The sequence below is a fragment of the Hydra vulgaris genome, chromosome 05, assembly GCF_038396675.1.
Source record: "Hydra vulgaris chromosome 05, alternate assembly HydraT2T_AEP".
Lineage (NCBI taxonomy): Eukaryota > Metazoa > Cnidaria > Hydrozoa > Anthoathecata > Hydridae > Hydra > Hydra vulgaris.
Genome location: NC_088924.1, coordinates 42,607,501 through 42,630,567, shown reverse-complemented (window position 1 = coordinate 42,630,567; position 23,067 = coordinate 42,607,501). Strand labels below are relative to the sequence as shown.

The 23,067-nt window shown below is 28.9% G+C and overlaps 2 protein-coding genes across 3 annotated transcripts in view; both read right to left on the bottom strand.

The window, feature by feature from the left end:
* Positions 1–689: 689 nt before the first annotated feature.
* On the bottom strand, positions 690–1,196 carry LOC136080392 (piggyBac transposable element-derived protein 2-like). Its single transcript, XM_065797009.1, has one exon. It carries the CDS (start codon positions 1,194–1,196, stop codon positions 690–692), a length of 507 nt encoding a protein of 168 aa, XP_065653081.1.
* A 7,747-nt stretch (positions 1,197–8,943) lies between these two features.
* Positions 8,944–23,067, bottom strand: part of LOC101234658 (uncharacterized) — a 119,733-nt gene continuing 105,609 nt past the window's right edge. For both annotated transcript variants that reach the window (XM_065798252.1, XM_065798253.1), the window contains exons 10-11: positions 20,759–20,805; positions 8,944–9,164 (exon numbers count right to left, since the gene is read on the bottom strand). In XM_065798252.1, the coding sequence (XP_065654324.1) occupies positions 9,129–9,164; positions 20,759–20,805 (83 nt within the window). In that variant the 3' untranslated portion in view covers positions 8,944–9,128. The remainder of the gene's footprint in view (positions 9,165–20,758; positions 20,806–23,067) is intronic.

Sequence of the window (23,067 nt, the reverse complement as noted above, 5' to 3'; positions counted from 1 at the left end):
TGGCCTGTTTAAGAAGGCCTTGTTCTAAACATAACCTTACATGTTGCTAATATTACCTAAAACTCTCCGTTAAAAATAAAATCAAAGGTTTGTAATAATCATAATTGAAATTAACCCATTACCTGCCAAATTTTTTAAAACATTTATTTTGTAAAATATAATTGTTTTTTTAACTGGAAAAGTATTTATCCAAGTTAAATTAATAAAAAAAAAAAAACATTGTTAAAAAAAATAATATTTATAATAATTATTATACGCTATACCAGCCACGATTATACGCTATACCAGCCACGATTATACGCTATACCAGCCACGATTATACACTATACCAGCCACGATTCCATTTGGGGATCGTGGCTGGTATAGTGTAAAATAATAGATAATTTTGTTTATAATATTTTATTAGATTATATGATAGTTTTATAAATTATAGTGTATGCCAATCTCTCATGCAATCCATGTGTAGGCCAACATTGCATTTGGAACATTGTTTCCTCGTGTTCTTTTTGCAAACGGCACATTTTCTTTGTTTTCCTTCCTCCGTCCTTTCTATATGGTGTCCAACGGGATCTTTCCTAATATACTCAGAAATTCGATTTTGCGACAATTTTTGTAAACATGGCCTCCCAGCATATTTTGGGTTCGAAATAATTGAAGAAGTTCGCAAGTAGGCCCTTGTGATATTTCTTCTAAATTCTAGCAGCGGTATGTTCGTATTGTTTGCTAGACAGTATAATGCATGTGTGCTCACCAGTCATATCTATAAGATTTGTGAAAATAGAAAAGTTCCATTTCATTAATCTTATTTCGATTCTGTACTTATTGATATACCAATCCAATTTGTCCATTCCATCCATATATTTATTGTAGCGTTGTATGCATTGCAGTTGAGGGATTTTTACCTGCTTTTTCTCCGTCCTTGACCATCTGCTAACTTTCTGTAGTGGTTGCAGAGCTTGGTGGTTTGACAACATTTTTACACAATTGTTGTCTTTCCATACTACCCCAAATATCTGATTTTTCACATCAAAGCAATAATCGAATGCGCCCCGATGTTCTTTTTTCATTTCATTGTCAGACTTTATGGGACAACTGTTCATACGGTTTGAACGTACTGTACCAGTAGCTGCAATGTTTTTTTCTTTCAGATCTTTCATTAGCTCAAAACTTGTAAAAAAGTTCAAAATAAAACACATGATTCGATGGATTTGTGATAACTGAAATATTTTTTAAAATAACGGACGCACCCAATCCATTTACCTCATACGTATCAGCTTATCTTATCGGCTTTCCTCTTATGAGCTGTTTCAAATAGTGATGGCCATAATAACGGATCATTTGTTCGTCGATACTCAAATTCTTCGAAAACACACCAAATTTTTTAAATTGTTCGTTCATTTTAGTTATTAGTGGACTTATTTTAAAACTCTTTGTAGTTTTCTGAACTCCAATTTCAGAGTTATCATTGAAATGTAAATTCCTTTTTTATTTCAATAAATCTATTTTTTGTTAAACATTTTTGCACAATTTCAATACATACATCTTCGTCTCACACCAGTACATGTGCTCTTGTGGCAAAGAATGGTATCCTGTAAGCAACAGAAAACCAATGAATTTTTTTAAACAGTCTACAGAGAAAGTAAAGTGATGGCGGTTATTCTGCACTGCATATATCACGGACTGCTTCACAATGTAATCCATAACGTTTTCGTTCCTCAATGACTCAAATACTTCAACGGGAGATTTTCCTGCCAGTGTTGTTTTAAGATTTTCTCTTATTTCCAAAATTTCATTATCTTCGCCCATCTCCTTTGCAAAGTCAGCATTTTTTTCTGGCGCTTAGTTGGTGGAATCGTTTCGTCTGATTGCGTAGATGTAGATGCTGTATGACAACCACTAGACGTAGATGCTATCGGAATTGCACAATAATGTACTTCTACTCTACCAGGTACGTCTCTTGGACGGGTATCTTCTAAAACATCTTCATATAAGTCTTCTAAGTCGGATACCACATCAACGTTATCGGGTGGAAGTTCAACAATATCTACAACTGCATCTGATTCATCCTCATCAAAGAAATTCGGGTCATTAATCATATCTTCTAATTGAGTAAGTGAGAGAAATTGTCTGGTATCCATATCTAGAAATTAGATAAAATTATTTGTTATTGGCAAGTAGATATAGGCAAATAACTAATACTATGAAATATCATCAACTTTTAACATTGTATCTGCCATGATCCCAAATGGGTATCAGCATTAAAATGACTATAATTTTAAATATAATGATTTAAAAACAAACTTTACACTACACATGATTATTATAACCTATAAATTAACCATGTGACAAATGTTGAATGTATTCAATCATAAACAACTGAAAATTTATGTATTTGAAATACAGTATTAACTTTATGCATAACTTACCTCAGTGTTTTCACTTTTTTGACTTCTAAATTCAAAACAACAGGCAAAAGTAGCATTTTTTTGACACACGTCACTTAAATGAAGTGTTATAAGAGTTAATATGTTGCCAACTACAAAAAATGGCCTCCACTACCAACTACTGTTAACTAAAACCAAAAATCCCCAAATGGGGATCGTGGTAGGATATGGGTTAAAAGGAGTGAAGAAATACCTTTTTACAAGGAATATTTATTGGATCTTTGCCTTTTTTTAAAATACTTTCACTTGATCTTTGCTTACTGAATACTTAATTTCTTTTTTGCAAATTATTTTAAAAAAAATAATTTTAGTAATAAGAGATCTATATTTAATTTCCCACTCTTGGTGATTCTCACTTGTAAAATTAGCACTGCTATAATAAGTCTATATATGACAAATAAAGTTCATCAGAAGTTGACTTGGATATATAAGTTTTTTTTTTTTTTTGTTGTTGTTCTTTTTATTTATTCAAAATAAGTTTTACAATATAAGAATGAATAAAATACGTATAGTCAGAATTACAATTTTGTTTACGTTACAACAAGAACGCGGATACTCGCAGAAGATCATAAGATCTTGTCATCGAGAACCGCCTAAACAGATTTTAAATAATAAATAATCCTTTAATAATTCATAGACAAATATTCACACATAAATACAAATATAATTATTTATACATATTTAAACATACAAACATGTAAATAAATATACTTACACATCAATATATATATATACACATACAAATAATACGCACAAATACACATACATATATACGTATATATATATATATATATATATATATATATATATATATATATATATATATATATATATATATATATATATATATATATATATATATATATATAATATATATATATATATATATATATATATATATATATATATATATATATATATATATATAAGTTAAGATAAAAGATTTCGTATATATAAATTACAATAAAATATTTCCTAAGAGTATTAATAAAAAACAAAACAAACTTAAAAATATATCAGAATGTTTTCAACTGAGAAAAGAATTTCTTTCAATTTTCTTTTAAATAAGAAAAAGTTCCATTCATGAGAGAAATCAAAAAGTTTTAACACTATTTTGTTCCATAAAAATGCTCCTCTAAATGAAATACAAAATTTACCAAAATTAGTTTTGAAAACTGGTTGAAGAATAAAATTTTCATTACGCAAATTGTATTTATTTTTAACTTTTAAAGAATATAAATTGTGAAAAGAAAATGGAGATGTGCGAGGCTTACATTTAAACATAAAACACAACACATTAAAAATATTAAGTTGATATATATTAAGAATATTCATTTCGTTTAAAAGAGGCTTAGCATGATAAAATCGATGTTTAAAATTAATAAGTCGTGCAACATGTTTCTGTTGGCGATAAAGTGGTTCGAATTTAGTTTTACTTACACTACCCCAAGCCGCATTAGCATAGTTTAGATGGCAATGAATAAAAGAGTGGTAAAGCTGAATTAAAGTATGTTTATTTAGCATGCTTCTTATTTTAAATAGTATTCCTATACTTTTGGAAATTTTAGAGGATAAGTTTTCAATGTGTTTTTTCCATGTCAGATTTTCATCAATAAAAACCCCTAAAAAATTTGTAGCCGTTACTCTTTTAATTTGAATGTCATCTATAAAAAGAGCAGGCAATTCACTTGGTAGAAGATGTTTTTTGTAGTATGGATGAAAAAGAGACCATTTTGTTTTTTCAATGTTAAGAGAAAGCTTATTTTATTTAAACCATTCTGAAATTTTAATTAATTCTATGTTCATACTTTGAAATAGGGTAATTATGTTACTATGAGATAAAAAAAATTCGTGTCGTCAGCAAACATAATTGTCATTAAATTAGATGCTTCATAAAGATCGTTTATGTAAATGAGAAATAGGAGAGGTCCTAGGACAGACCCTTGAGGAACTCCGCATGTTACATCTAACAAGTTTGATTTCGATGATACGTCATAGTGAACAAATTGCTTTCTATTACTTAAATAACTTTTTAAAAGCTTCAAAACATTGCCAGAGATTCCATAATATTTAAGTTTTTTAAAAAGAATTTTATGATCTATCGTATCAAAGGCTTTAGACAAGTCAATAAAAATGCCTAAAGTAAATTTGGAACTTTCAAATGATTCAGTAATATATTGTGTTATTTGGAGTATAGCGTGTTCAGTGGAGTTATTTTTTTTAAACCCATATTGATTTTTGTATAGGATATTATTTTGAGAAAGATGATTAAAAATTTTATTATAAAGAATTCTCTCTATAATCTTTGAGAAAACAGAGAGAACAGATATTGGACGGTAATTACTAACATTAAGTAAGTCTCCACCTTTAAATATTGGTGAAACTCTAGCTATTTTTAATTCATCAGGAATTAAAGTTCTACATATACTTTTAGTTCTACATATATTTTTAATTCATCAGGAATTAAAGTTCTATATTATACAAGTTCTCCTCTGTATAATATTTTCAGGTATTTATTATTGACAATAATGCTTTTTTTGATCAAAAGTTTAACATCCAAATCTTTTTTTTATAATTTTTTAACAAAATAACTTGCTATAGTGCTAGCACCTTCTATGCTATGTTATTCTTAAATTAGGATTATCAAATGTTAGATAAATATTTTCTTACCAGAAAATTAAACCGTTCTTGAGCAGACTTCTGCCAAAATCTTTTTACTAATGCGCATATCTAAAAGACTCACAAAAAACCTATCACTGCTCATTTATCTATTTTTACTAAAATATAGCTCCAAAGGATCCATTTTTATAATTGAAGTAAGAACAAATGTATAGCTTTCTTTGAGCAAATTATTCATAAGAATGATTTAATTAAAGTGTTGTAACTATACCATGAAAAGATTGTGTGGTTGATGTAAAATATTCATATTTTGACCAAATTTCTATACAATTTGCAATTTCTCCACAAAGTGTGGATTTGTTATCACCTTTCACAGCAGCATTGTCGAGTTGATTGGATGTATTAAGTTTCTGCTTTAAGTTAAGTGTGATAAATTACTTATAAAACAATGATAAAAATTAAGCTGCATTATTAATTTCAGAAAATTAACTCAATAATGCAGCTGCAGTTGTTTCATCAAATATTAAGTTATAAATTAAATTAAAATATAAGGTTGAAATAAAATAAATTAATAAAAATAAAAATTAATAAAAATAAAAATTAATAAAAATAAAAATAAAAAAATAAAATAAATTAAAATATAAGGTTGACAACTTGTTTGTTGTTTCCACGCTAAGTGACCTGATAATTTTTCGTGCTTTTTTAGTTCTTGTTTAGTAATTGATCTTTTTCATAAAGTTTATGAAATATATTCCCAGCAGTGCAACTAGCAGTAATTTTAACTTTGTTTCTGAAAAATTAAATGAGAAAGAAGGAAAAACATTTTACGCATTCAACAAATTGTTTCTTATATTTATTTATTAAACAGAGTATATCAAATAATATGTATGTTTTAGATACCCCTTTATAAACTGGATAATAAATAAATAGTTTTCTATCTCCAATCTATATGCTCTATGAAACTCTGAAAATGCATTAATATTGGAAGAATGGTTATCGGTAACAACAGCTCTTACTTAAAATTCAGATTAGTGGATTAAGCTAATACACTCATCATATTCTTTATTCAACCATAAACCTGTTTTGCAAAGTTGAGGATTTTACAATATAAGAATTCATTTTTGAAGCCATACAATCATAAAAACAAAAGCAACTTCTTTAAAATGATTACTTTCTCAGTCTTGACAAAACTTTTTTCAACTTTGATATCGGGCTACTTTTTGCAAATACATCTTACCAACAAGAAGCACGAGAGAAAGTTGTGCATATTTTTAGAAAAACCTAATATAAATAATCAAAGAAATTCTAACTATTATTTAACCATTTTAATAAAATAAGAGTAAAACATTTATAATACACACACGACTCATAACCATAACAGAAACGCAAGCTTTTATACATGAGCTGTGAAAAAACTGGCCTCTTAACACTAAGGAGGTATTGATGGTGTCAGAAACAACGGTATATGTGAACCCAACTTAACAATGTATTCCTTGCAAAAATACAATATATTCATACTTGCTTTATGCTAAATGTTTTATAAGAATGCATGGCTACAAAAATAGCCGGCTAATTTTTACGAGTGACAAAAAAACTTTTAATATAAATAAATATAAAATATAAAAAAAAAAATTTAAAAAGATTTTTTTTTTTATATTTTATATTTATTTTTAAATTGTTTAAAAGCTAACTAAATTTAATTACGATTACTCGTAGCAAACTTATCAATGTGTTTTTTTATGTCCATAACCAACTCCGTACAAATATTCATCAAAACTAAACCATTTGGAATCGTCCATAAAGTACGTACGCTCAAATGGGGAAGAGGGGTCTGCAAATGGCGTATATGAGATAGAGAGCAGGGGTCAATCATAAAAGTAAGCAGACACTTAAAAAAATATTATTAAATGTTGGATAGGTAGGTTAAAAGCGAAGGTACTTTTAGCGAGGTGGAGGGTACTCAAAAAAAGCGTATAGCAAAATGCGAGGAGGCAGGGGGGAAGAGAGGTCGAAATAAAAGCGTACGTACTTTATGGACAACCCCTTTGGGTGGCGGTCCTGTACCATGGTTCTTCGCATATAATTTTTCAGGCGCCAAAGTAAAGAAAATGTGCACTAACATTCACATAAAGTTAATGGAAAGGTAGCAAGTAAATTTTCAATGTTTTCACAAGCAGAAAAATTTACCACTTTTAACAACTCTGCACTGTTAAAATGAATATCACCTTTTTAAATTTAACCAGAAATCTGAAATTTTGTTATAAATAAAGCTGATAAAGTAAAGCAATGGAATTCAATAAATCTGTTTCACAAAAATCACTAAAAGATTTGATGGAGTCGTTCTAATGTCACCAAAAAATTGAACTTCTGAAATCATTTTTGTAGGAACAAGCACAAAGTTCTTGAAAAATTATCCGAACCAATTACTTTTTATACACAACGCGCTCTACAAAAACCTTTTAATTGTTTTTTTAACTGCCAACGGAACAGTAATTTCAATATGCTCCTCTAACTTTTGTCTAGGTAAAAGTTTAAAAAGTATGATACTTCATCAATGTGTGCAGAAAGATTCTTGAAATATTTCACTTTGTACGAGACACAAATAGCTAGATTAATCTTATGACTGCTGCAATGAGCATATGTAGTTTTTTAGTTCGATTTTAAAATACAAGAAGACAAACCTTTAGTGCGACTATCGATTGCTCCAGCATCATCATTTAATGCCCTCTGCAACTCATGATATCTAAAGAAAGACCTGAAATACTTTTAACAAAACATAAAATAATCCTTAACTAGTATCATCAGTTTGTGCAATCTAAAAAACTTATAAGTTCTTTTATTTAACTTTGAATCAACAAACCAAATAATTAATAATAGTTGTTCTTTACTTTAACTGTGTCAGAGGCTTCATCAGCAAAAATAGCAAAATGTTTAGAATGATAAACTTTTTTAATATTGTGTTAGTAATAACTTTTTTTTTTTAATTTCATTTAGGTGCCCCAAGATATTTTCAGAGACGCAATAAGCCTTCAAGAAGAGTAGACGTGTGCTTCCTGATTAAATACTACTGCGTGATACTCTGTAATAAGGACTTCTTGAAGCGCCTTAATAACAAATAATTATAATAATAAAAAAAACTCAAACAAGTTTGTTATTTATAGTAATGTCAAAAACAGCAATCATCCACGAGTAAGTTTAATATACAACCAGCATTTTCTACGGCTAACGGCAATAGAAATCGCATGTTTTAAAAAACTCATAACTTTAGTCTTAGATAGAAAGTTATGTACAAGAAACTTTCACCCAAAATTGCATAAGATAAAAGAACGTAACAAAGAAATAGAAATTTATGAATGTTTTCTTAATATAAATCATTTTATTTAAAAATTTTACTTTTGGTGTCTAGGCATCTAACAGTGTCCAAGTATCCTTTTGAAATTAATAAACCAGCTTTATGAACTATCCGCCAATCATTTTTGTAGTGGACCTGTACAGGCATTTTGAAAGGTTCATTTGAGTTTTGCTAACCGGTTACCAAATGGATCCCTAGTGGCATTCGCTATAAGTGGCTAGTCAATAAACCTCCAACATGTGATGTAGTCGATAATTATCTATTAGCTACTTTTGGCAGCTGCCACTAATGGTCCACTTAGCAACCGTTAAGAAAAACTACGGTGGATCTTTCCGCTATAGAAAGTTTACTGTATATAGAAACAAATTTATTATATTTAAGAACAAGAAAGCTAATATTAGATTCATATTGTGTCCTAGTTTGGAATATTTCTAAAATATTGAAATATTATTTGAATAATTAAAAGAAATTCGCATATTGTCAGCATAATTTTTAGATAAAAAAAAAAAAAAAGTAAAGAAAAAGAAAAAAAACCAACAATACTTTTCTTGAAAAAAAATAGTAAATAAAAAACAACATAAACAACAATTTTGTGAGAACTTATAATTATTCTCTCATAAAACTTCTCTGCTTGTTGGTTGTTGCTTGTTGGTACGCATCTATTGATGCTTGTCGGTCGCATCACGATGTCAAACATGTTGCGGGGAAGTCTGTCAAAAATTCGTTGGGATCTTCATGACAGGCGCTGCCTATAAAAAAAATGATATAATAAACTTAAGTTTTTTAGAATTTTTTTTTCATATAACTCCAACATAACTCAAAGTATTCTCTATGTAAAGTATTTTTATAAAGCCACGGTTTTATAAAAATACGCCGCATGTCATAGATAAGAGCAAATAAATACATATGAAATGATACAAATAAATAAAAAAGGTAACACTGATTATTGACTCAAATTTTTACAAAAATAGTTTAGTTAATAACTTGAACTCTTTAAATTTTTGTAACTATTTAAAGCAAATTAATAAAGTTATTTATGCATTTCTTAGTTTAGAAGTCAAAAATAAATTTGCAATATTTATAGTAACATTACATAACGATGGTTTATATGTTTTATTTCATTGACTTTAAAATGAAAACTGGTGTGGAAGGAAAACAAGTCAAATGTTTTTATTTGCTCCATTACTTTTTCTGCTTCAGCTTTTGCTGGCTCTGCAGCTACTGGAGCTACTGCTACTAATTAAACTTCTACTTCTTGGTCATGCTACTAATTTATCACCTGCTGGCTCTGCCGCCTCTGATACTATATACTAAAAACATATTTATCTAGTAAAATATTATAACTACATATGCCACTGATATACGCCTACTGATACTAAAAAATGTGTTTGCAAAAATTAAATTTTCTAATTGGAATAAGGGTTTAGAAATATTTCAGAAGCACTAAAATGCTATTTCTGATCGAGAACCCATGAAGAAGGTAGTTACGATTCTTCGGAGAGTAATGCCAACGAAATACCCCGAAAAAGTTCTTTTGTGGGATGGTTTTAGATACATCTAGGTTTCATACCAACACCGTCCGTGAGACTTTTTCCAAATTTAGTTCTTTAACATTTCTACCAATATTTTCCTATGGTAAGTTTTGCTTTTTTTTACAAAATGTCGAACAAAACTTTGTCCTACAAAGAAAACTCATCTAATAAAAAGTATTTCTGAATGTTTGGAACAAAAAAAAGTATTTTTTTGAAAATAGTCTAAAAACTAAAATTTTATTGTAATTTAATCATCTTTAATGATAAAATAACAAATATATTATTTATCAATTCAGGATTTCTTTTTAAATCTTCTAGCAATTACGTATCTAAAAATCAATTACACATCCGAAAAATTGTGATTAGTTTGGATGATTGACATCTCTTTTGAATCTCTTCCAGTAATTTTTGTAATTTGAATGAAGAGTTACAAAAATTACTACAAAACATCTGTTGCTTGTTCACTGAAGGTTAGGTTCTGTTATTGTAGCACATAGTGAAAAACGGCATGTACTTTTTGTGTGATGGAGATTGGGAGTTTGATGTAGCTGTCCCTGAATTTGGAAATTTTTTACCCAAAGTCTGAATCCAGCTGTGCGCTAAAGCATGCTGACATCACATTTTTAAAAAGGAATTGGCCTGAATGAAGATGGTGGCATCAGAAAGCTTTTGCGATTCGTCTAAGTTTCCCAAAAACTCCATGCAATCATTCCCATTGAAGTTTCCATCATGGTAAGGTTGTAGTAGAATATGCAGGGCTGATGGCCATTCCTTTCCAGACCAAAGATTAACCATTAGAAAGATGATAATCATGATGAGGGTAAAACTTTCAGAAATGATCATCCTCCATCAATTCCAAGTTTCAAAACAGCAGAATCAGAATATTTATTGCTGGCAGTGAAGATATCATGGCAGTGTACAACGTAGCTTATAGGATTGTTTTCACTGAACTTGTAACTGTGTAATGCTTATTTAGCTTTTGGCCTGCTTGAGCAAACTTTTGTTAAAAATTTGATTCCACATTTTACACAGTTACGGAACAAAAGTAGAGATGCCACGAATATTCGGCAACTATTCGGTATTCGGTGTATTCGGCAACATTTTATACTATTTGGTATTCGGCCAAATATTGCAAACTATTCGGCCGAATACCGAAACATGAAAAAAAAATCGCATTAGAAATAGATTACATTACTATATATTACTATAAATAATACAATAAACAGATTAATCAAATAATAAATATAATCTATAAGATTCTATTATTCACAAACTTTTTTTATTTAAAACAAGTTACTTGAAAATACTTGAAAACTATCAGTGGTAAATTATGACGAATAAAAACAATTTTTTCGGCATTTGTTGATAGCAAACGATTCCACTTTTCCTCAAAATTTATACTTGCTTCCGAAAATAGCGGCTAATTATACACACTTCTAGCTAGAGTTAATAAATAATTCTTAGCAATTTCTGCTAGACTTGGATATTGTTTTGCCTTAGCTAACCACTACTTGTAAAGATCTGCTTTCCGATCTAGGCGAACAGTTTTCATGAATAAATCAATTTCGTTTGCTGTTGAACTTTATTGTTCAACATCTTCATCTGTGTGCGTGTTTTCTGTAGCAACTTCCTCAAAACAATTCCAGAAACTATTGTGTATCTCAATTGTTTTATCATTTCCATTGTCATATTTTTTCTTCCGAAGTGGAAATGAATTATCATCGGTGCTCCAGAAGCTTCAAAATTTTTTTCAGAGCTTTTATAAGAATTTTTTGTTTTGCTTTTTGTGTTTTTACTATAACCAAGAAATTAGTTTTAAAAAGCCCCACCATTTTTTTTGGAGGGTAAAAGGGAGGGAAGGGTCAAGAAAAGTTGCAACCAGGTATTTGCATTTTCATTAAAGCAGAAAGACGATTCAAGTTCAGATTGAAGCAAAGATCTCATTGTTGATAAATTCGGTGTTCTCTGTGCTGTCTCTTCCTTTCCAAGGTATTTTAAGAACGTGACAACATGTGGAATTACCTCAGAAGTATCCGAGGTGGTTATTTTTGTATTTTCTTCGAACGCACAGTGGGCCAGAATGCACTTTTACTGGACAAAATTCATAACTAATTTAATATTAGAGCTATATTCACTAAAATTAGTATGAGTACTAATATGATGTCTGCGCTTTTTATAAAGGTAATATTTTTTTATTTCGTTGCTATGGATACCTTTATTTTGCTTAGCAACAACCTACTTTTGTTATCTGCAGATATTTTATAAGTGCTATATTCACTAAATTTGGCATGAGTACCAATATGAGATCACACTTCTTACAAAAGTGGTAATTTTTTAAATTTAGTTGTTATGGATACTTATATTGCTTAGTTACCGGATACTTTCCTTAGTTACAAAGTGGTAAATTGATATTTGAATATCTTATCGGATTTTTGACCCACCTATATTGAATAAAAATTGAGTATTTAGGTAAATAATGTTATAGGAATAATAAAAGCAAAAAATAGTGCAAGAAAACATTGTCAATTTTAAATTACATTAAAAAATTATAAAACAATAATATCGTTTGAAGATTGTTTAAGTAATTGTAAAACATCTGAAGGAAATGCTTTATGATTTGTTTGGTGTGATGTTGATTTACGCAATGATGAAATAACAGGATCACTGGAAACTAGGAGTCTATTGATAAGATCAGTATTTGTTGCTTTTCTGGATGTTTTTCGGCTGAAATTTTCGCGATAAGATTTAAAGTCTTTATTTCTAGCCTCTTGAGCTTCCTCTGACATAAGTCCGATTGGTAATGTAAGGCTTTTAATTATGTCATGTCCATGTATCAATACTTTGTGAACTGATTGAGCCATGTAATACCATGGATAAAGGGACACATATAGTCTAAAAGTGTCAAAACAATAATCCTTGAACTTTAAGCAGTTTATTTCATATCCTGAAGAGAGCGTTACCAAGATAATGTAAAATCTGAATATAAGGTTTTGGTCAATACCCAGAATTTCAGCTGTTTGTTCATATGCTGCAAAAGCACGCCTTGAGGTATTGCCATCATTACTTGTTCCAGAACCACCACTTTTAGGGAAATCAACAACAAGTCCCATTTTGTTCATAAAATCAGTCTGAATCTTTTGTTTAGCTACAGATGCCTTTTCTTTGTGTTCTTTAGATCTTGCTTGCCACTTTCTTGTTTCTTTTTTATATGCAATGTGCAATAACATCTCAAAAAATCGAATCCATGCATGAAGACTGGAAAGACCATAGTTGAACTCTCTGTTAGTATAATCTATATTAAGGATATCAAGACTATTCATATTTTTTGGAGAGACACCACACACTGAACAGCATTGGTATGAGTTATTTTTTTCAGATAATATTGTTTGAACCTTCCCATCAATCATTGTAAGTTCAATAATACAATTCACTTCAATAGAAGATCCGCAAACCTCTAATAAAATCATACCCAAGCTTTCTATCTCACTTTTAATGTACTGATCTTCTTCAATCACAGATTCCTTGGATTCCATTTTGTATGCAAATCTTATGGGTCTACAATAGGCTGTGGAGGACGACTTTTGATTTCTCCAAATAGGCACCTTTTCGTTGCTGTTGTTAAATCCAGTCAAATCCAATGGGACAAGACAAGTAATAAATAATGATTCTTCACGCTTTAAATCTCTGTTAATGTCGGGTTCTGATAAAACTTGTTTATAAATGCTTTGGCCAGTAGCACCATCAAAACCAGCCTTACACGTTAGTGTCATTGTTTTTATTGCTTTGTCATTCAATATCAAGTGCCTTAGCACAGGTTCCTGAACTGCACAGATTCTTTGCAAAGTATGAGTCATTAAATCTTTTAAAGGAACTGAAGCTGAATAGTCCTCCACTGTTATGTTTGCAGGATAACATTTCAATTTTGCATCTCTGACATCATTGTAAGCGGGGTAGATGTTATATTCTTTCTCCAAGGCTCCGCTTCTAATCAATTGATAGGAAGCTTTTGTCAGACTTGCATCAATTATTAAAGCCAGTGCTTCGTCTGCTGAATATTTAGTTGCTTTATCTGTATTTGATATATTTAAAACATTCTTGGCAGCAATAACAACAGATTCATCTCTAAATTTTTTATTAGCAGCAAAAAATAATTCATTGGATGAATGAGATTCAATTAAACAAGATACACGCCGTTTTTTAGTTTTATTAGAACTATTATCAAATGCAACTGGTTTTCGACCACGTCTACTTGCAGTTGGTTCATTGTCTTTTTTTCTGACAATTAAATATTCATTAAGCCAGTTCACAAACTTCTTTTCAAAATTTTTCACAGTATAGTTTGCAGATTTCCACTTTTTTTTATACAAGTAAACAAATCGTTGAACAGCATGTCTAAAATCAACGTCTTTAAAATCAGCAAATTTTGGCTGAATAAATTTTAATATATCTTCAGTAATATTTTGTTTTGAAATACTAAGATTGTTTTTTTGGAGAAAATTATGAATGTCTAAGTTTAACAAAACCATATCTAAATAATTATTGTAACAAGTATTTTGTATTTAAAAGTAAAATGTTATAATATATATGCCGCCTGGACTACTAATACTTGTTAGTAATTAAGTTACTACAAGTGTTAGTAATTAAAATTAAAAGTAATTAAATTACTGTCAGTGTTAGTAATTAAATTACTAACAACTACCGAAAATATGTTGTTGCTATGTTATGCAAAGTAAGGTATCCATAGTAACCAAAAAAAGTTAACCTCATAAGAATTCTGAATCTCATTTTAATACATACCCCCAATATTGTGTATTTAGCGCAAGTAAAATACTGTTAAAACAACGTTAATGTAAAAATGAGTTGTTGCTATGCAAAATTTAGTACCATAGCAACCAAGTTAAAACATACATAAAATCTGAACGGGGATTTAAGGGGACGAGCAATCAATTAAAACTCGATTGAAGCATCATATAGCTCAAATAAATATAAGACAACACATGGCAAATTGTGGTAATTATTAGTTATTGTGCGGCAAAAAATAAGTTTCTTAAGAAATTTTTTTTTTTAATCTGTGATTTTCAAAGTATAACTGAGATAACATGCTATGACAAATTTATTTCACACATTGGTTTTTCTTATCTCTAAATACTCTAGAATAACATGTACTAATTTTTTGTTTCAAAAACGTAGATGTAATTGAAATATAACACAACGTTGATGTCACCGTTAATTACTTATTTATAATTTTTTTTTTTTTTAATTTTATCTCAATATTCAAATGCTTAGAGTCCTGGTAACTAAGGGATTTAATATAAATAAATTATCAATAGATTTCTCCTAATATATGTAGATACTAAAATTAAATAGGTTTTCAAGATTAGACAACTAAAATTTTTCCCATTTTGTCCACCTACTGGCCCACTGTGGAACGGTTTGAGAAGTTTGATACATTGTTTCATTAACTCCTATTGAGCAGGTGGTAAATTGTTTAAAGAACCATGATCAGTTATGTACAACGAGACAGCTTGCTTTTGCTCTGATAATCGTGAGTCTTACGTCTTATGTTATTTGGTGGCCTGGCAGTTTAAGTTCTTGATAAATGCATTTTAGTTTTTCTTGTGCTATAATAGAGTGGTTAAAATAGGTGACAATTCGTCTTGAACCATCTGTGTTATTTCTATTCTTTGAGAATTCAGTGCTACATTTACAGCAGAATCATATTCTGCATATCGTACACCTTTTATCATATTGGCTTCTCTATCATGGACAAGAAAATGGATCTTGCTATGTGAAATGTTTCATCTTTCTGCAATAGTATTGAGTTCTTTTGCAATAATGGTACCAGTATGTGAACTAGAAAACGGCTTCATTGCTAAACCATCATGATCAAGAATAAAATCTGGAGATATATGATTCGCAGTAAATCTTAAGAAACTTTGGTTGTTGTGCGGACATGTCCACATGTCAGATGTCACGGACACTGCTGTTGTTTGTGAAATACTAGCTTTAAATTTAGTGCAAATTCTATTAAATATATTAAGGATAATTTACTAAGTCAAATAGGTGCGCCAAGGTACTTTGTATTGCGTACTATTCAACAAGTGATAATGGTTTGTTGTTTAAAAAAATTGATTCTCCAATTAAGTAATGATATTTTATTGATTTTGGATCATTAATATCTCAGCACAATTTCCTTTCAGCTGTCTTTTTCAGAGTTAACTGTTACTTTTTTAACATACCTGTTTCTGCTAGTATCTTAGAGTCGGTATAAATAAGAGAACCCTCATTTTTGCTGCCGGTTTCCGGCGGAGCTTCAGTTAATTTAGCGTACTGCTCAGAATGCTTGTTTTGAAGGTGGTTTTTCAAAGTTGCAGCTGGAAAAAAAAAAAAACTTAGAATAACTAAAATACTGTGCAAAATAACTAGGAATAAAAAATTACCAGCTTAAATAATTTGTTTTGTTAAAACATATTTAATTAGTTATGATATTACCTGCTTGCTTTCCTTCATTCTCAACCACGTGAGATCTTGCTTTTACACAGCAAACAAACTGCTAGTTTATTGTCTTCCTTACAAACTTCATAATATTTCCAAATAGGTGACTTTGTATTAAAAGATGCCATTTTTAAGGCTTTTTGCAAACAAAAATTTAAAACAATACAACTTTTGTTACATATTGAAGCTTTTTGCAAGCAAAATGACAATCAAATACGAAGTCTTTTATGTTCACTAAATTGACTTTTCAATTTAAATAGTTTTAAAGGACAATTAATTGTTAACGTATTTATAAAGTTTTTAATGACAATATATGAGGTCTGTAATTTAAAATAAATGAATTGAATTTAGTAAATTCAATTCGTTTATTTACAAATTCTAGCGAAAATTTATATTATAAATACATTAACAACTAAAATAAACCGCAAACAACGCAATTGCTAGTAAATGCTCTAAAGCATTCCCTTTATAATTACTCTTATGGTGTATATATCATACGTAACAGGTTGTACGAAATACAACCTATAAGGAACAAAGAAAAATGTAACATATAGACAACAAATAACATGCCTACACACGCAAATAAAACAAACACGCGTAATTACCTGTAGTGTGGTTACGGTATTCACTTTATTAATACAGGTTGGAAACTGTCACCTGTGAAATTTTTTTTAGAGTTACCGATTCGGTAAGAAAAACTGTGATAACTGTGGAAAAAAGTATCCAGACAGTTACTTTCTGCTAATTTTTGGTCAAGATCTTCAATAAAGTTCATGATATAAGATCTTATAAGTATCCTAGTAGTTTAATATAATATACTTAAGATAAGTAAAAGTCATAAAAATCATAATTTCTATTTCAATAACATTAAGAATCCATTGAGGACCGTTACCATGGTGAAAAGTAAAGAATTGACAGGAGTTGCTAGGAAAGAGATTAAAGTGCTCTCAAAAGAAGGCAAAACGGTTCGAGAAATAGCACAACAGCTTGGTATGCACAAATCAACTGTTCAAGATACTCTGGGAAGAATTAAAAAGCATGGAGTACTCAAAAGTTTGCCAGGAAGAAAACGAAAAACAACTCTAAAAATTGATCAAAAAATCCTCACTTTGATTGAAATTTTGTGAGACCAAATGTAACAGATATTGCAAAACAACTCAGAGAACTCGAGTTAGTCAATATAAGTCGTCGGACTGTTAGAAACAGGCTGCATGAGTATGATTTATATGGTAGAGCATTTGTCAAAAAACCGATACTTACCAAGCGACATATTGCAAAGAGGCTTGCATTTGCAAAGAATTATCAAAACTGGACTGTTGATGATTGGAAGAAGGTATTATGGTTGCACGAAATAAAAATATGCCTTAATGATTCAGATGCTAGACACTGGACATGGAGAAGATCAGGTGAATTAATGCAAAAAAAGCATTTTAAACAGACAATAAAGCATGACAAGTATGTCATGGCCTGGAGATGCTTCAGATGGAATGGTGTGGGGCGTATTCATGTTATAGAGGATACATTGACTCCTTCTAAAGTATGTAAGAATACTTTCAAACATTCGATGGAGAACTAATATTTCAGCAAAATGGTGATTAAAAACATATGGCAAAAATACCAGAGCCAGGCTCCAAGGCAAAAATATTGAGGTGTTAAATTGGCCAGCAGATTGGCCAGACTTGAATTCTTTAAAAAACCTATGGAAAGTAGTCAAGGAAAAAATTTGTAAACTTATACTGAAGAAAAAAGATGATATAGAGGAAAATGCTGGAATTCTATAGATATAACAGGGTGTAACAGCCTGGTTGTGTTGATGCCTTAGAGAATCGATGACCTTCAGTATTTTAATAAAGGTATTTATGTTCCTACTTTTTAAAAACCGTGTTGTGCTTTAAAAAGATCCGACACGTACGGAACTAAATAAACACACACAAGATGTTTACTCGTAACGCTATTATATTTTCAAAGTTGTTTTTGATTAGTCTGCAATGCAAGCAAAAAAGATTTATGTAAGTACTTAATCTGCAATATATTATTTAAACTTTTATACTAAGGGTTGGCAACCTGCATTGATGCGACTCTTTAGCTCCATGCACAAATACTAATATAATATTGAAATAAAGATTTGGTAGATGATTTGTAAAGATTTGAAATGAAGATGTTGGTTGCTCCTATAATAACATTTGTGCATGTAGCTAATGATGCACATCTTGGCATAGAAAGAACCACACAAGGCTTGCAAGCTGCAAGTTGCCGACCCCTGGTAATAATGTTTAAATAATATAATGTACACCATGTACTTACATAAATCTTTTTTATTTGCACAGTAGACTAAAACTTTGTAAATTACAACTTTTGGCTCTTCTGTCTCATAAGGTTGCTAACCCTTGGTTTATACAATTTGGAAAGTGCATTTATCGTTTTACTAAACTCTATTAGAAATAATTGGCTTTTACTGTAAAATTGAACTAGTTATAAAGTTAAAGTGAGGAGGATTGAAGGAAGAGGAGGATTGAAGGAGGAGGAGGATTGGCACATTGAAGTGTTGCAATAATTTGAAATATGTTCTAATTTAAATGTATAAGGTGTAAACACTTTAATTTTTATTTTTTTGTTCAGAGTAAGTTTTTGTAGTTATAAACTGAAAATATGTTCTTAAGTTAAAAGTTTAATAACTTTTTTCTATATCTTTTACTTTTCTTCATTTCTTTTTCAAAGCAAGCATTTGTAATTTCAAATTGTTCTGTAAATTGTTCTTTTTCAAAGCAAGCATTTGTAATTTCAAATTGTTCTGTAAATTGTTCTTTTTCAAAGCAAGCATTTGTAATTTCAAATTGTTCTCTAAATAGCTCATAACTCTCTTTTTTGTTTTAGTTGTACATTATTCAAAATATTCGAAATATGGTTGTTGTTTTTCCATTGGAACTTTTTCTTTTTTTTTGCAAAGAAGGAGGGGGGGGGGGGCTTCTTTTGACTCCCCTAAAATTTTTTAGGGGAGTCTCTAGAAGTTTGACAATTTGTTGACAAGGGGGAGTGGGGAGGTAAAAAATGCCCGAAAATTGTTGACGTAATTAATGGACAGCCCCTCTGAGGTTTTGTTCATTTAATATAGAATTATATCTAAAAACAGTTTGTCCAGATTGTCCTTTTTTCTGTAACTGTATGATACTGCTTATCTGTTACATTTTCCCACAATTCAACATCATTTGATTGTGAAAATTCTGCTGTATTGTCTTTGCTGTATCTGTCTATAGCCTCGCTGAAAATTCTTGCTGTATTGTTCTTATTTCAAATTCTTGTGCTCCTTTGATGCTTTTAGTTTCAATTATGCTTAACAAACCTACTTATATGTCTTGTGGATTTTCTTCTATGGTTGTTAACTGATTGAAATCACTCGTATTAGTTATAAAATATTGGTCGACTCAATATCTTCTGCTTTTCCTCATTTTAATATTTCTTTTTCCTCTTGGAGGTGTTGCTCTCAAATGTGCAGGTGCCGTTCTTAAAGTGTTAAAATTGAACTGAGAAAGAACTCCTAATTTTTATTATTTGAAAAACTTGATAAACAATGTAAAATATTGTTACTTACATCACATAAAAATTTTATGTTTTGCAACTGTTGTGAAACAATACATAACTATTAAAAACTCTTCCTGAGGACATTATTTATTCATTTTATCATCAGCTAAAAAGGTCTCCAAAAGACCAAAAAAAAACAACAACTCCAAATTACAAAAAAAGGAAATATCAACTTGGTTTCAAGAGATAAATAATTTGGGTCTTAAGAGATAAATAAATTTTAATAATTAGATGAATAAGTCTTTAAATTTTTCAAATTTTTTGAAAACCCTTAATGTTTATATATATATATATATATATATATATATATATATATATATATATATATATATATATATATATATATATATATATATATATATATATATATATATATGTATATATATATATATATATATATATATATATATATATATATATACATATATATATATATATATATGTATATATATGTGTGTATATGTATATATATATATATGTATAAATATATATATATATATATATTTATATGTATATATATGTATATATATATATATATTTATATGTATATATATATATATACATACATACACACATACACACACACACACACACACACACACACACACACACACACACACACACACACACACACACATATATATATATATATACACACACACACACCTGCACACACACATATACTAAAAAAACTAATATAAAAAAATTAAAAAAAAAATAATATGAAAAAAACTTACCCAATAAAATATTCTCGAATTTCTGATTATAAATGCATTAGAAGAAGCTAAACAATTATTTAATCATAAATTATTAAAATTTTTGCATAATTATAATAGTTTATAAAACTTCAAGAATTATTTAAAAAAAATTTTTTTTTTATGTTGACAGTGAAGTTGTTCACTAGTTACAGGTAAAAGAATTTTATCTATAATTTTTTTATCAGTTGATAAGACATAAAAATTTTTTGAAAATCTTTCTATTGAATAAAACATGATGTTCTATCTAAAAAGCTTATAACATTATAATATAAGCTTAGATTAAACAAAGACTTGGTGCTTAGAAGTACAGAGCTGGTGTTATTGAATGCCTCTGGGGTAGTTTTGGGTAACGAGAAAAAGCTTGTGCAGGCATCTAAAAACTTTTTTTACTCCATGTATACAAATTGATGCTACATATTTTTCATAAAAATTTTCTCTTATTTTAAAAATTTAGCACTTTCTCTTATTTTAATCAACTTTTATATCTTCATGAAAGTGCGTCATTTAAACATGGAAAATTTGAAAAATGAAAAAGGAACTATTTATGAAATTTCTGTAACAACTTTTGAACTGCTTTTCAAATATAAAAAAAACTTTATGAAATTATCACTGCAATTTTTATAAAAAATAAAGAACTCAACTATTTTCAGTTGCCTCATCTTTATAAAAAAAAGAGTCATAAATAACCTTACAGTGTTATTGCCAGTAATCTTAAGGAAAATTTTTTCTTTACACAGTTGTTGTTGACAACCAACTATATAACCAATAATAAAATGTTGTTTAATCATTTGAATTTAATCATTTAAATTTAATGTTATCATTTAATTATTTGATTTAAACAAAACATTTAAATTTCAATTCTTAACAAATAACAATTCAAAACATTTAAATTTCAATGACTTAAATTTTTATTAGATTCAAGTTAGTTTAAGACCTAGTTTAAATTGGTTTAAACAGTTAATTAAGTTAGTTTACATTGTTTAAAACAGTCCAAAATATATTTTTAAAATGACAACAAGGTTTGTTGTGTTTGTCTGTTGCATAAGAAAGAGCAATGTAAACATGAATTAAAAAAAGACTTCATAAGTGGTATTTAAAAAAAAATTTAAAAGTAACACCACTAAATTAAATGTTGAATAAAAATATATATTTTTTTTAACGTTTAAATCATGTTTGTTTGTCAAATAATTTGTCAAAATCATCAATTTGATTACTTTTAGATTTTTTTTTGGTATCATAATAAAATATTTATAAAAATTACCTAAAAAAATATGTACTATACAAAATCATGCTTTAATCTTTAAAGATCTTAAAAAATTCAGTGACTATTCAAATTACTAGAAGATCTTAAATCATTTATAAAGTTGCAAGAATTGACAAACAGGTGATTAAAAATTTTAACTTATATTTCTCTACAACCCTGATTTTACAATCTCAAATGTTTACAACCTTAATTTTAAAACAAATTTTATATCATATTATTTTTCAAGGCTACTGTTGTATGAAGCTGTAAAAGATTTTACAGATTAAGGATCCAATGATTTGCATTTCCAATTTTTTACTTGTAGTAATTTGAAATCACTATCTACAATTTAAAAATAACCGAAATGGTTAGAAGAAAAAAGAAAAAATCTAAGAAAATTCCTGCACCCACAAGCAGAAAATTTTTTATATAGATAAAATTTATTTCACAGCTACAACTTCTAAACAACAAATTTACAGATAAAATATACTGTATTTATATTTAATTTTTATAGTTTTATTTATATATGCAGTTGCTGATTTGCAAGTGCAATCTTATGTCTAAAAAAGTCCATGCTAAATTTTCTTTTTATAATTAAAATTAAGTAAAATAGCCTACATAGTGAACTTTTGTTTAAAATTAACAGAAACACAAACACCATGTTTGGAGGCATCCAGAAAGCATCCTCCTTCTTTGTATGAATTTGCATGTTTTCAAAAACCTCCTCTTTCTTCTGCGTACCTCTGCGTAAATTATTACAAAATCAACTCCCCTCCTTCCCAAACAGATAAATTTTTTAAAACATAAAGAAGAAAAAAAGCTTTTAGTTAATTCAACATATCTCTGTTACATAACATAATATTGATTTTTTAAACTCGTGAAATTCAATGCTTTTGTTAAAAAAAAAAACCATGTTTTAAAAGAGATAGAGAATGAGAGATAGTAAACTGAGTAAGTACTCACTGTTTTCAACAGGGTGACAAGAAAAGTGTCAAAAATGAACTTTAGAATAAATAATGTTGAATAGAATTGTTAAATAATGTTG